The following is a 15,322-nucleotide window of genomic DNA, read 5'->3' on the forward strand; positions in this document are numbered from 1 at the left end:
CATGGGCTAAATAATTTTAACAATACTAGACATATACGTTGTTTTGTCCTTTTTGTTAGTGTAAACAGTGTTGCAACAAACATTATCACATATAAGTCTTTCTCTGTTGTATCGATTATTTTCTAAGGATAGTTCCATAGATATGGTATTACTAGGTCAAAGAGAAACCCTTTCAATCATTCAACAAATGAAGTCAAACCGCTTTCTAGAAAAACTCAATTTATTACTCTATCTCCTGTGTACAGGAATATGTCTCCCTCACAAGTACTAACTGCTGCTTCTTGTACTTTTTTGACAGTTTGATGAGTAAAGATATTATAACTTCTTCTTGAATTTTTAATTTACATTTTTTTAGCTACTAGAGAAAATGAATAAAGATATTTAGATAATCTATATTGGTTATTTCATGAGTTATCACTTTTTTTAATGTAAGAGTTCGTTATAGATTATATATGCTAGCCTTTTGATATATTTGTTATAAATATTTTATTTTAGTGTACGTGTATCATTTACTTTTTAGTTTTGTTTCTACATTTTTATGAATATTTTAATAGCATAAAATTTATTAGTATTATCCTTTGTGACTTCTCTCTCTGCTTTATCAGATAGGGATGGTTTTCACATGGTGACAGCTGCATTTTAGAAAAGAATGTTTTAAGATATATTCTTTTAAATTCCTATTGGCTTTCTTACAGAGAACAACAAATAGTCTACTAAATATATAAATATCCCATCCTAGATTTTGATCATTCACATACCTGCTTGTGACAATTATCACATCCTCAGAGATAGTAGCCATTTCTTTGATAGTAAGGTAGCACATTCTTCTCAATGTTTGCTGAAAAAAATATTTATAAAAGGCAACAGATTATTCAAAAGGAAATGATTTTTAAAATTGCTTGAAGTGAGGACCCCTAATAGATATATTTAGAAAGATATTCTTAAAAAGATTCTCATCTACCCAAAAAATCTTTTAACAAATATCTGAGTGAGAAAATATTTGGAATATTTCTATTTCCAAAACACAAAGAATTGATGCATTGACACACTGGAAAACATCCAGGTAAAAACTTAAAATTCAATTATATGGGTCTTTCTACAAAGAGATCTGAACTTAGATTCTGACAGTTTGAGTACAAAGATACAGGTTTTTCAAAGTGTTAAAAGGCTTGTGCTGGAAAATATACTTTTAAAATTCTTAAAAAAATATGTATGAAGAGATGTACAGATTCTGCGCTTCCCTCTCAGGTCAGTGCATACCAGTGATTTTCCTGAACCCTGAATGATTTGTGGTTGGATAACTAACTTCCATTTTCAATTATCAAGATTCCTAGATGAATACCTGGATCCAAAGAAAGCACTAAGCTAACAATAACTAAGTGTCACCTACCCTGCCCTACTCACCTGGACCTCTGATTTATTCACTAAGGATAAATGGGCAGTGGTCAGACACCAGGTTCCTCTAGTCTGTCCAGCCTTATTTCCTGCTAAATCTTATGAGAAGAGAAACCCAAGTACATCAGACCTAGCTCCAGAGTCCAAGCTATAGAGAGACTCTTGAGGCTACTGGGCCCATTTAGGAAAGAAAAGAGGGGAGCAACGATTCTCATGGTGATTAAACACTGAAAAAAATCCAAGAGAAAGCCAGAACGGGGCAGATCACAGCCATACAAAGTTGCTTTGAGAAGAAAACAGAAAATAAGAATCAAAATTTCAGGGCTGAAGAACCACTCCCACCCCTCAATAAAAAACCCACCATGAGAAGTAGAAGAAAACTGGAGATACAAAAAATTAAGCAAAAGCACAAAAAAATGGGGGCTTAACATTATTAGTTATCAGGGAAATGGAAATTAAAACCACATTTCAGATACCACTTCACATCCACCAAAATGGTGAAAATTCAAAAGACTAACAATAATACAAAGTGTAGGCAAACATGTCTTAACCACTAAAACATACTATATAAACAAATACACAGAAATGTTGAATGAAATATGAACAAAAAATTTAAATATGTAGCCAAGGGCAAAATAAAGGGAAACTCACAGGTGCCAGAAATGAAAACAAACAAATAACACTTGTAACCACAGAAGTACAAGCCCAGGATCTTATTGGCATGGGATACAGTTTCTAAGGTCTAGGAAGAATGGGATTTTAAAAGGTATTTTCTTTAGGCACAAAGTAAATTATCCAGATAACTCAGAAATACAGCAAGGAATGAAGAGTTTTAAAATAAGTGGTAAAGACATGAGTAAACTGCAGTGAACAACAAAAGATGCACCAAGAAAAGATGTTATATAAATATATGTAGGTAAATACGCATGGCATGTGTATGTGTATACATATACATATGTATGTGTATATACTCATATACATATAAGGAATAAGAGTGTCCTAAGAAGCTCGAACTTCCCATGAGCAGGGAAAAAACAAAGATGAATATTAGATTTTTATAAGTCAAAAATCCATGTTGCAATTTTTAGGGTAACCACTAAAAGAACTTCATATGTTACTGATGCTCTTCATTTCCATTCTGTCTTTTTTCTCTCTTTGCTTTATTTTGGACAGTTTCTATTGCTGACTTCAAGTACACTGATTTTTTCCCCCTGTATCTCTAATCTGCTATTAACCCCATGCAATGTACTTTTTGTTTTAAATATTGCTTTTCTTAATTTTTGGAAGATATTTTTGTATCTCTTTGTATGTCTTCTATTATTCTTGTTATGTCTTTCTACACACTTTTTTTTTGGACAAAATAGTTATTTATTTTTCATGTCAAAGAGAAGTGGGTGATTTTTTTTTTAAACATCTGAGACAGATTTGGTGATGAAGTTAGAAAAAAAGACATATTGAAAAGTAAAAATAAGGAGGAGAGACTGTGTCTACTGTGTTTTTCAAGCTATGGCAGAAAGTCATGAAATCAAATGAATGGGTTACGTATGACCAGCATTTTTTTAATGAAATGAAACAGGATGGGATGAGAAGTTATGGGATGAGATGGGAAGGTCTAGTATAAGGTGGGATGGGGTAGGACAGAATAGGAAATACACAGAATGTATTACAAGTAGTAAGAGCCAGTGTTATTTCTTGAGCCTTTTAGGTTTCTTTCCAAGATTTTTTGTTTTACCAAAGTAATACATACACCTGTTTTTTTTTTTTTTTTTTGAGACAGAGTCTCACTCTGTTGCCCAGGCTAGAGTGAGTGCCGTGGCGTTAGCCTAGCTCACAGCAACCTCAAACTCCTGAGCTCAAGCGATCCTCCTGTCTCAGCCTCCCGAGTAGCTGGGACTACAGGCATGTGCCACCATGCCCGGCTAATTTTTTCTATATATATTTTTAGCTGTCCATATAATTTCTTTCTATTTTTAGTAGAGATGGGGTCTCGCTCTTGCTCAGGCTGGTCTCGAACTCCTGAGCTCAAACGATCTGCCCACCTCGGCCTCCCAGAGTGCTAGGATTACAGGCGTGAGCCACCACGCCCGGCCCATATACCTGGTTTTAAAAGTCAAATAATAAAGATTAACACAAAATGAACCACAGACATAAATATATAGCATAAAACTTTTAGGAAAAAAAAAAAAAGAAAAGAAAATCTTTGAGATCTAAAGCTGAGCAAAAAGTTCTTAGTATGACACCAAAAGCATTATCCATAAAAGGAAAATTGATAAATTTTCATCCAAATTAAAAACTTTTGCTCTGCAAATGACCCTAAGAAGATGAAAAAGCAAACTGCAAACTGAGAGAAAATATGCACAAATGACATGGCCGACAAAAGATCAGTATCCATACTATACAAAGAACTCTCAAAACCCTACAGGAAAAAAACAAAAAACAGTTGAATTAGAAAATAGGCAGAAAACATGAATGGCTATTTCACTGAAGAGGACATAAGAATGACAAATAAGTGCATGAAAAGATGTTCAACATCACTAGCCACTGGGGAAAGGCCAGTAGAGATATCACCACACACCTATCAGAATGGCTAAAATAAAAAATAGTTGGCCGGGCGCGGTGGCTCACGCCTGTAATCCTAGCACTCTGGGAGGCCGAGGCGGGTGGATCGCTCAAGGTCAGGAGTTCGAGACCAGCCTGAGCAAGAGTGAGACCCCGTCTCTACTAAAAATAGAAAGAAATTATCTGGCCAACTAAAATATATATAGAAAAAAAAAATTAGCCGGGCATGGTGGTGCATGCCTGTAGTCCCAGCTACTCGGGAGGCTGAGGCAGTAGGATCGCTTAAGCCCAGGAGTTTGAGGTTGCTGTGAGCTAGGCTGACGCCACGGCACTCACTCTAGCCAGGGCAACAAAGTGACACTGTCTCCAAAAAAAAAAAAAAAAAATAGTGACAACACAAAATGCTGGGCAAGATACAAAGCTGGATCATTCATACATTGCAGATAGGAATGCAGAATGGTACAGTCTCTCTGGAAAACAGTTTGGTAGTTTCTAATAAAACTAAATATGCAATTACTATATGACCAAGTAATCATATTCCTGGACATCAATCCCGGAGAAATTATGTTCATATAAAATGTGTGCATTAATGATGATAGCAGCATTATTCATAACAACCCCAAACTGGAAACAACCCACATAGCCTTCCGCAGATGAATGGTTAAACAAACTGTGGTCCATATGTGCCATGGAATACCCCTCAGCAAAACGGGTGCACCAACTATTGATATACACAACTTGGGTAAATCTCAAGGGAATTATGCTGAGTGAAAAAATGTCAATCCCCAAAGGTCACATACCATATTAATTCATTTATATAACATTCGTTTTTAAAATCAACTTTATTTTTTACAACAGTATCAGGTTCACAGAAAATTGAGCAGAAGGTACAAAGAGTTCCCCTGCCTCTCCCATTATCAACATCCCTCACCAGAGTGGTATATCCGTTACAATCAATGACCCTACGTTGACACATCATTATCAACCAAAGTCCATAGCGTATATTAGAGTGGACTCTTGGTGGTATACATTCTCTGTTTTTGTTTTTTTTTTTTTTTTTTTTTTAATTTAAGTAGATTTAGGTGGTACAAGTGGTTTTTTGTTATATGGCTGAATTGCATAGTGGAGAAGTCTAGGCTTTTAATATACTCATCACCAGAACAGGTAATGGACACAACAGGTAATTTTTCAACCCATACCCCTTTCCTCCCTCCACCTTCTGAGTCTCTAGTGTCCATTAAGTCACTCTGCATGACCACGCATACCCATGGCTTAGCTCCCACTTATAAGTGAGAACATGAGGTATTTGGTTTTTGTTCCTGGGTTATTTCATTCAGCATAATGGCCTCCAGTTCCATCCAAGCTGCTGCAAAAGACATTTCATTCTTTTAATGGCTGAGTAGTATTCCATGGCATACACATACCATATTTTCTCCATCCACTCATCTGCTGCTGGGCACCTAGGTTGGTCCCATATCTTTGCAACTGTGAATTGTGCTGTGATAAACATACAGGTGCAGGTGTCTTTTTTATAAAATGATTTATTTTCCTTTGGGTAGATCCCAGTAGTGGGACTGCTGGATCGAATGGTAGATCTACTTATAGTTCTTTAAGAAATCTCCATACTGTTTTCCATAGAGGTTGCACTAATCTACATTCCCCCCAACAGTGCATAAGTGCTCCCTGTTCACACAACCATGCCAGCATCTATTGCTTTTTGATTTTTTGATAATGGCTGTTCTGACAGGGGTAAGATGATATCCCACTCTGGTTCCAATTTGTATTTCTCCAATGATTAGTGATGTCAAGTACCACCTGGTATGTTTCTTGGCCATTTGTTTCTCTTCTTTTAAAAATGTCTGTTCATGTCCTTTGCCTACTCCTCAATGGGATCTTTTTTTCTTGTTGATTTTTCTGACTTCCTTATAGACTCCAGATACTAGGCCCTTGTCAGATGTATAGCCTGCAAATATTTTCTCCCATTCCACAGGCTGTCCACTCATTCTGTTGATAATATCTTTTGTTGTGCAGAAGATTTTTAGTTTAAGTCTCATTTATTTATTTTTGTTTTTGCTGTGTTTGCTTTTGGGGTCTTAGTCATAAATACTTTACCTAGGCCAATGTCAAGGATAATTTTTCCTAGGTTTTCTTCTAATTTTTATAATTTCAGGTCTTACATATAAATGTTTAATCCATCTTGAGGTAAATTTTTTTTTTTTTTTTTGAGACAGAGTCTCACTCTGTTGCCCAGGCTAGAGTGCCATGGTGTCAGCCTTGCTCACAGCAACCTCAAACTCCTGGGCTCCAGCGATCCTTCTGCCTCAGCCTCCCGAGTAGCTGAGACTACAGGTATGCGCCACCACGCTCAGCTAATTTTTTCTATATATATTTTTAGTTGTCCATATAATTTCTTTCTATTTTTAGTAGAGACAGGGTCTTGCTCTTGCGAACTCCTGAGCTCAACGATCCACCCACCTCGGCCTCCCAGAGTGCTAGGATTACAGGTGTGAGCCACCGCGCCTGGCCTTGAGGTAATTTTTGTATTACTATATGGTGAGAGACAGGGATCCAGTTTCATTCTTCTGTGTGAGACTATCAAATTTTCCCAGCAAAATTTATTGAATAGGGTGTCCTTTCCCCAGTGTATGTTTTTGTCTGCTTTGTCAAAGATCAGTTAGTTGTAGATATTTGGCATTATTTCAGGGTTCTCTATTCTGTTCTATCAGTCTATGTGTCTACTTTTATACCAGTACCATGCTGTTTTGGTTACCACTGCCTTGTAGTATAATTTGAAGTCGGGTAATGTAATGCCTCCAGATTTGTTCTTTTTGCTTAGAATTGCTTTAGTTATTCATGCTCATTTTTGGTTCCATATGAATTTTAGATTTGTTTTTTCTAATTGTGTGAAAAATGACACTGGTATTTTGATAGGAATTGTACTGAATCTGTAGATAACTTTGGGCAGTGTGGACATTTTAACAATATTGGTTCTTTCAATCCATGAGGATGGAATGCTTTTCCGCTTGCTTGTGTCATCTATGATTTCTCTCATCAGTGTTTTGTAGTTCTCCTCATAAAGGTTTTTCATCTCCTTGGTTAAGTATTTTCTAAGGTATTTTATTTATTTATATATTTTTTGCAGCTATTGTAAAAGGGATTGAGTTCTTGATTTCTCAGCTTGGTTATTAGTGTATAGATATGCCACTGATTTGTGTACATTGATTTTGTAACCTGAGACTTTGCTGAATTCATTTATCAATTCCAGGAGTCTTTGGAAGAGACTTTAGGGTTTTCTAGATATAAGATCATATCACTGGCAAACAGGTATAGTTTTACTTCCTCTTTTCCAATTTGAATGCCATTTATTTCTTTCTCTTGCCTGAATTCTCTGGCTAGGACTTCCAGCACTCTGTTGAACAGAAGTGGTGAAAATGGGCACTCTTGTCTTGTTCCAGTTCTTAGGGGGAATGCTTTTATAAAATTTTATCCCATTCAGTCTGATGTTGGCTGTTGGTGTGTCATTTATGGCTTTTATTATTTTTAGGTATGTTCCTTCTTTGCCTAGTTTAAGGATTTTTATCATGAAGGGCTGTGCAAGATTTTATCAAATGCTTTTTCTGCATCAATTGAGATGATCATATGGTTTTTGTCTTTAATTCTGTTTATGTGGTGAATCACATTTATTGATATGCATGTGTTGAACCATTCTTGCATCCCTGGGATGAAACCCACTTGACCACAGTGAATTACTTTTTTGATGCGCTGTTGGATTCAGTTTGCTAGTATTTTGTTGAGAATTTTTGCATCTATGTTTAGGGAAGGATATTGGTCTGTAGAGTTTTTTCTTTGTTGTTGTGTCCTTTCCTGGCTTTGGTATCAGGGTGATACTGGCTTTGTAGAATGAGTTAGGGAGAATTCCCTCCCTCTCGATGTTATGGAACAGTTTCAGTAGGGTAAGTACCAGTTCTTCGTTGGTCTGGTAAAATTGGGCTGTGAATTTGTCTGGTCCAGAGCTTTTTGTTGTTGCTGCTGTTTTGGGGAGATTTTTTATTACTGATTCAATCTTGCTGCTCATTATTGGTTTGTTCAGGATTTCTAGTTCTTCCTGGTTGAAGCTTGGGAGGTCGTGTGTTTCCAAAAATTTATCCATTTCCTCAAGATTTTCTAGTTTGTGTGCATAGAGGTGTTCATAGCAGTCTTGGATGATCTTTTATATTTCCGTGGTATTAGTTGTAATGTCGCCTTTTTCTTTTCTGATTGAGATTATTTGAATCCTCTCTCTTTTTTCTTAATTTATCTAGGTAGTGGTCTGTTGATTATGTTTTCAAAGAACCAATTTTTTGTTTCATTGATCCTTTTTTTTTTTCTGGTTTCAATTTCATTTAGTTCTGCTCTGATTTTTGTTATTTCTTGTCTTCTGCTAATTTTGGTTTGGTTTGTACTTGTTTTTTTAGTTCCCTGAGGTGTGACATAAGATTGTTAATTTGTAATCTTTCTGTCTTTTTGATGCAGGCATTTAGTGCTATGAACTTTCCTCTTAGCACTGCCTTTTCTGTATCCCAGAGATTTTGGTAGTTTGTGTCACCATTGTCAATCAATTAAAAAAATTTTTAAATTTCCATCTGATTTTGTCATTGACACAAACATCATTCACAACACGTTTAATTTCCACATATTTGTGCAGTTTTAAGAGTTCCTCTTGGAATTGATTTCTAGTTTTATTCTATTGTGGTCTGAGAAGATATACAGTATGATTTCAGTTTTTTAAAATTTTCTGAGACTTGTTTTGTGGCCTAACATATGGTCTGCCTTGGAAAGCGTTTCATGTACCAATAAGAAGAATGTATATTCTGTAGTTTTGGGGGTAGAATGTTCTGTAAATGTCTGTTAGGTATATTTGTTCTAGAGTCCTGGTTTAAGTCTAGTGTTTATTGACTTTGCCTCAATGATCTTTCTAGTTCTGTCAGTGGAGTGTTAAAGCCCCCACTATTATTATGTTGCTCTTTGTTTCATTTCTTATGTCTGGTAGTATTTGTTTTATGAATCTGGGGGCTCCGATGTTAGGTACATATATACTTAGGATTACTGTATTTTTTGTTGAATTGATGCCTTTATCATTATATAATGATCATCGTAGTCTTTTTTTCAACTGTTGTTTATTTAAAGTCTGTTTTATTTGATATGAGAATAGTTACTCTTGCTCACTTTTGGTTTCCACTTTCGTGGAATATTTTTCCAGCCCTTTAACTTGAGTCTATGCCACTTTTTACGAGTTAAATGGGGTTCTTGAAGACAGCAGATATTTGTGTTTTTTTAAAACCTATTCTATCAATCTATATCTTTTAAGTGGGGGCATTTAGACTGTTTATATTCAACGTTAATATTGATAAGTGAGATACTATTCCAACCATCATGGTGATTGTTACATAGTTGCTTCATATTCTCCCTTGTGTTACCATTTTATAAGAGCTGTGAGTTTTTACTTTTTAGTGTTTTTACACTGGTGAGCATCGACTATTCTTTTTGCTATTTAGAACATTTTTGAGAATTTCCTGTAGGGCAGGTCTCGTGGTGACAAATTCCCTTAGTGTTTGCTTGTCTGGGAAAGATTTTATTTCTCCTTCACTTGTTAAACTTAGTTTTGTAGGATACAAAATTCTTGGTTGACTTTTATTCTCTTTAAGAAGACTAAGCTGGGGCCCTAGTCCCTTCTGGCTTGCAAGGTTTCTGCTGAGAAGTCTGTTGTTAGTCCAGTGGGTTTTCCTTTCTAAGATACTTGATGCTTTCATCTCACGATTTGTAGGATTTTTTTCTCTTTTGCTTTGACTTTGGCCAGACTGATGACTATGTGCCCTGGTGATGTTCTATGTGGGGAATGAATCTTGTATCTGGATGTCTAAGTCTCTAGTAAGACCAGAGAAGTCTTCCTTCATTATTCTCTCAAATAGGTTTGCCACACTTTTTGCTTTTTCTTTTTCTCCCAGGAATACCTATGATTTTTATGTTTGGTCATTTTACATAATCCCATATTCCTTAGAGATTTTGTTCATTTCTCTTGGTTCTTTTTTATTTTGGATTGGGTTAATTTGAAAGACTTGTCTTCATGCTCTGAAATTCTTCTGTGTGATTTCGTCTATTGTATTTTGAAATTCCCTAAATGACTCTTTCATTTCCAAATGTTCTATTCTGTTTTTTTAAAATTATCTGTCTCTTTAATTAATTTTTCATTCATCTCCTGAATTATTATTTTTTTTTGTTTCTTTGTGTTGGTTTTCAAGTTTCTCGTTGATCCCATTGAGCTCACTTGCAATCCATATTTTGAATTTCATATCTGACATTTAAAAAATTTCCTTTTGATTGAAGTCCATTGCTGGAGAATTAGTGTGATCTTTTGGGGATGTTGAGAGAGCCTGTTTTTTCATATTGCCAGAGTTCTTACGCTCTGGCATAAGAGGTTTCATCTGAAACCTCTTCCCTCAGCTCAAAACTGATAGCTTTGCAGTTCACTTGTTCTTCTCCGCCAGGAACTCTGCTGCTCCAAGTAGAGAGGAAGAAGTACACTGCCTTTTGGCTCATGCAGGTAGGTGCCCACGCTGATGCTGCTGGCAATTTGGGTCATTTGGACCTCACATCCCTGGGAGTGTGCATGTGCCAGCGGTGGTGGACTAGGTTAGGTAATCCCCAGATCTCAGGCCCCTGGATGGTGTGCTTGAGTCCTGGGAGGACCAGACCAAGACTGGGCTGGCAAACTTGCCCTAAGCCTCCCAAGTTAACGTGCTGGCTGTGATAGTGAGGGGTGGGGTGACTTCCTGCTCCAGAAGAATGATCAGGCAGAAGAGCAGATGCAGTGTGGTAGGCTCCTCTTAACGAGATTAGCAGAGGCAGGCAGCTGTGGGATGCTCACAATGCTCACACCTCCTTCTCTCAGAAGTAACAGTGGTCTTTGTCCTTTGGGAGCACAACAGTACCCAGATTCCCAGCTCCCACCCTAACCCAACCTCAGCAGAGGCAGCTCAACCTGATGTGTACAGGGCTACCAGGCTGGCTGTGGGTAATGGCTGAAATGCTCCGGCAGGAGAAGTATGGTTGTGGCAGGGACTTGACTCCAGGAAGGGTGGGCTCCTCCCAGAAGAGATGGGCAGCTTGAGGAGAGTACTGCTAGCCCCACCTTCTCTCAGCAGAAGCGGTAGCTTTGGTCCTCGGGGAACACAAAAGCACTTGCTGTGGCTTTTTAGAGGGAAGGAAGGGCGCCCCAAGCTCCACGGAATCTCAGTGTGATAGGTGTTCCGTCAGAGGTAGAGCACCTGCTCCCAAGTATCTGGCTTAATCTTCCCCTGTTGAGCCCTCACCACTCCCAAGTGGAAACAGCCATGGCTGACTTGGCAGCAGTGGGCAGAGGAAGAGAGGTGAAGAAGGCCTTGAATGGTGGGGAGCTGGTGCCCTGGCCCCCTTTGTCCTAATGGGCCCTCTAGCGTGCTGCACTCTCCTCTCAGCTGGAAGTGGCCCGCCCTGAATGCCCAACCTCTAGGAGACTCACAGTTCCTCTGGGACCCCCAGCTTCCCAAGGCTGCTGCAGTCCAAGTGGGTGCTAAGGAGCACTGGTTGTGGATCCAGTGAGGTAGAAACCCTGGGGCTGAGATTCCCAGGTCAAAACAGCTGCAAAAACTCTGCCTGTCTGAGAAGGGAGGGAAATGAGCTGTACCCTCTGTGCAGAACCGGCGTGCAATAAGCAGAGGGGTGTATCCCTCAATGCAAGCCTAGAACTGGTTGTCCCACAGCTCACATACACCAAAAGTTCATGCTTGGGAGCAGAGGCACAGCTCTGTGTGGTTGGCGGAGGGGAGTCTCAGCACCACATCCCATGCCAGGCTGCCCAGCTTTAAACTCCCAAAACAGCACCTTGGGCCTGTGACCAGAGATGGTGGGACCTATTTCAGTGTGAGCAAGATGCAGGGTGGAGTGCCATCCACTCGCAACCCAGTCTCACTGTAGCTGATAGAGGGGTAGTGGGAATTGTTCTAGGAGTAGGTAGGAGAGCCTGGGCTCCCCTACCCCTCCTCGGCTGTGTGAGGCTGCATCAGCCCAAATTCAGCCTGAAGATAGGGCACTGCCCAGCTTTAAACTCCCAAACTGGCACATCGGGCCTGTGACCAGAGAGAGGGTGGGGCACCTTCCAGGCAAACAGCGTGGCAAGATGCTGTAGGTGGGGGGGACTATGCACTTGCATCTCAGTCTCACTGTGGTCCATAGCAGGGTGGTGGGAATTGTTCTAGATATGTGTGGGGAGAGCTTGGGCTCTCTTATCCTTCCTCAGCTGGACAGGGCTGGGTCAGCCCAAATTCAGGCCCAGGGTGGAGTGCTACCTGGCTTCAAACTCCCACAATGGCACTCTGGGCCTCTGGCCAGAGAGGGTGGGGCCTTTCTCAGGCAGATTGCACTGGGAGGAAACTGGGGGGAGCGCAGTTCACTTGAGACTCAGTCCCACAGCAGCAGGTTGCAGGATGGTGGGCACTGTCCCAGATGCACGCTAGAAAGCCTGTTTTCCCTGTCCTTCCCTAGCCAGGTGGGGCTACAGCCATTTCAAGCCCAAACTCAGCCTGAGGGCAGGGAATCACCCAGTGTCAAATTCACAAAATGACACCTTGGACCTGTGACCAGAAAGGCTAGGGGCCCACCCAGTCAGACAGTATGGGTGAGAAACTGTGGAAAATGCTGTCTGCACATGTCTCAGTCTGTCGGCAACCCACAGCAGGGCAGTGGAGACCTTCCTAGCGGTGCATGGGAGCACCTGGGCTCCTCTATCCCTCCTCATAGCCACACAGTGGCTGCAGGCATGCCCGCAGTCCCCGGTATCTAGGCTCTCAGAATGGCATCTGGCTCAAGCTGCTCTAGGACCAGAGGCCTGTGGGATTCCGCATGAGTTCCCCTTCTGATTGTCTCTGTGCAATCTTCAAGGGTCTCTGTGCAGTGTCTCCATGCAATCTTCAAGGGTCTCTGTGCAGTGTCTCCATGCAATCTTCAGTGTCTTCAGTGTCTCTGTGCAATCTTTAAGCAGTTCCCTATGTTAGGCCCAAGACCTTCATGGGGGTTCTCTTGCAGTCAAGATTATAAAAGCTCGCCTCAGAGAGCGGAGCCCTGAGGGCTTCTCTCTTACTCTTTCACTCCATCCAGGAGTTTTTCCTGGCTGTTAGCCAACCCCTGCCCAGGCAAATTGCCCTAAACCCTCTCATTATCCACTCCTTACTGTGGCTTCCTTGGTGAATCCCAGCATTCTCTCCTAGATGATCTGTTTGAAATGTGAGAAAACACCTACTATTCTGATTCCTCTCCATGGATGAGGCATATACTATCTGCGTCTTCTATACAGTCTTAAGCATATAGACTATGTTTACAATATTTGTTTTACTACCAATATCTGCTTGTTCCATCATCTTTATCATATCTGAGTTTGTGTCTGTTGATCCATTTTTCTCCTGGTCATGGATAATATTTTCCTGTTTATTTGCACACCTGGTAATTTTTTATTAGATGCTGTATATTGTGAAGGTTATGTTGTTAAGGGCTGAATTTTGTTGTATTCTTCTACATAGTATTGAACCTTATTTTGTCATGAGGGTAGGTTACTAGGATCAGTTTCCTTTTTTTTTTTTCCTTGAGACTGAGTCTCACTCTATTGCCCATGCTAGAGTGTGGTGGCATCACCATAGCTTACTGCAACCTCAAACTCCTAGACTCAAGCGATCCTCCTACCTCAGCCTCCCAAATAGCTGGGACAACAGGCACATGCCACCATGTCCAGCTAATTTCTTCTATTTTTAGTAGAGACAGGGTCTTGCTCTTGCTCAGGCTGGTCTCGAACTCCTGACCTCAAGTGATCCTCTTGCCTTGGCTTCCCAGAGTGCTAGTATTACAGGGGTGAGCTACCACGCCTGGCCAGCAATTTTATTTACAATCCCCCAAAACTGGTAAGAAACCAAGTATCATTCAACTGGTGAACAGATAAAACAATCTGAGGTACATCCATATAATCAAACACAATAAAATAAAAAAGAATAAACTACTGATAAAATAATATGGATGAATTTCAATGCATTATGCTAAGTAACTGAAAAGAAGATTCAAAAGGCTTCATAAAGTATGAAATCATTCCTATGACTTTTTAGAAAAAGCAAATTTGTAAGGAAAGAAAAAATGATTGGTTGCCAGGGGCTGAGGGTGTGAGAAATAGATGATACAAAGAGATCCGAGGGAACTTTTTGGGGTGATGGAAATGTTCTAAATTTTGATTGCAGTGGTGATAACATTATTGTATGCATTTGTCAAAACTCATAGAACTACATTCTAAAACTATATTTAAAAAAAAAAGACATCAGTGATAAGAAAATGAAAAGGCAAGCCACAGACTGGGAGGAAATATTTACAAAACATCTATCTGATAAAGAACTCATATCCAGAATATATGAATAATAATTTATAACTCATTAAGAAGGTAACTCGGTTTTTAAAAACTGGTGAAAGATTTTAACAGATACTTCACCAAAGCAGATATACAGATGGCAAGTAAGCACATGAAAAGATGCTTAAATATATTCGTTATTGGGGAAATATAAATCCAACAATGCCACTTCTAGATACTAACCAAAGAGAAACAAAAACACAGGTCCACACAAACCCATGTACTTAAATATTTTTATCAGCTTTATTCATAGTATCCATAGACCAGAAATAACCCAAATATCGATTCACCCATGAGGGATAAATCAGATTAGCTCCATACAGTAGAATACTACTCAATAATAAAAAAGGAACTAACTACTGATATATATATAAAAACTTAGATCAATCTCAAAAGCATAGCTAAGTGAAGGAAACAAGACATAAAGATCATATAAGACTGCACACTGCATGATTAAATTTAAATGAAATCCTAGAAAATGCGAAAACTATGTTGTCAGAAAGCAGATTAGGTACAGAGGTAGGGGCAGGGGACAGATAACTAAGGGATATGAGGCACATTTTGGGGTGGTAAAAAGTTTCTATATCATGACTGTGGTGGTGGTTCTGCAACTCTATACATGTTCAAAACTCAGAATTACACACTTTAAATTGGTGAATTTTATTGTATGTAAGTTATATTCAATAAAGTTCATTCTATTTTTAAAAAGATTAATACTTCAAAAAAATTTAACCTATAAATCAGTAGGAAGAATATAAATGAGCAAAGCATATGAACATGCAATTCAGAGGATGGAAGCAAAATGGCACAAAACATTTAAAGAGAGTTTCAACCTCAGCAGTGATCATGAAAATGCAAATTAAAACCACAAAGAGATGCCATTTCACATTCTTCCAAACGGCTAATATTTGA

The 15,322-nt window shown here is 39.1% G+C and overlaps 1 protein-coding gene across 1 annotated transcript in view; it reads right to left on the reverse strand.

Moving 5' to 3' along the window:
* COPG2 (COPI coat complex subunit gamma 2) overlaps positions 1–15,322 on the reverse strand; it is a 138,618-nt gene that overhangs the window by 114,408 nt on the left and 8,888 nt on the right. The window contains exon 5 of the mRNA XM_069462366.1: positions 759–838. Coding sequence (XP_069318467.1) covers positions 759–838 — 80 coding nt within the window. The remainder of the gene's footprint in view (positions 1–758; positions 839–15,322) is intronic.

Source organism: Eulemur rufifrons, chromosome 29 (assembly GCF_041146395.1).
Source record: "Eulemur rufifrons isolate Redbay chromosome 29, OSU_ERuf_1, whole genome shotgun sequence".
NCBI lineage: Eukaryota > Metazoa > Chordata > Mammalia > Primates > Lemuridae > Eulemur > Eulemur rufifrons.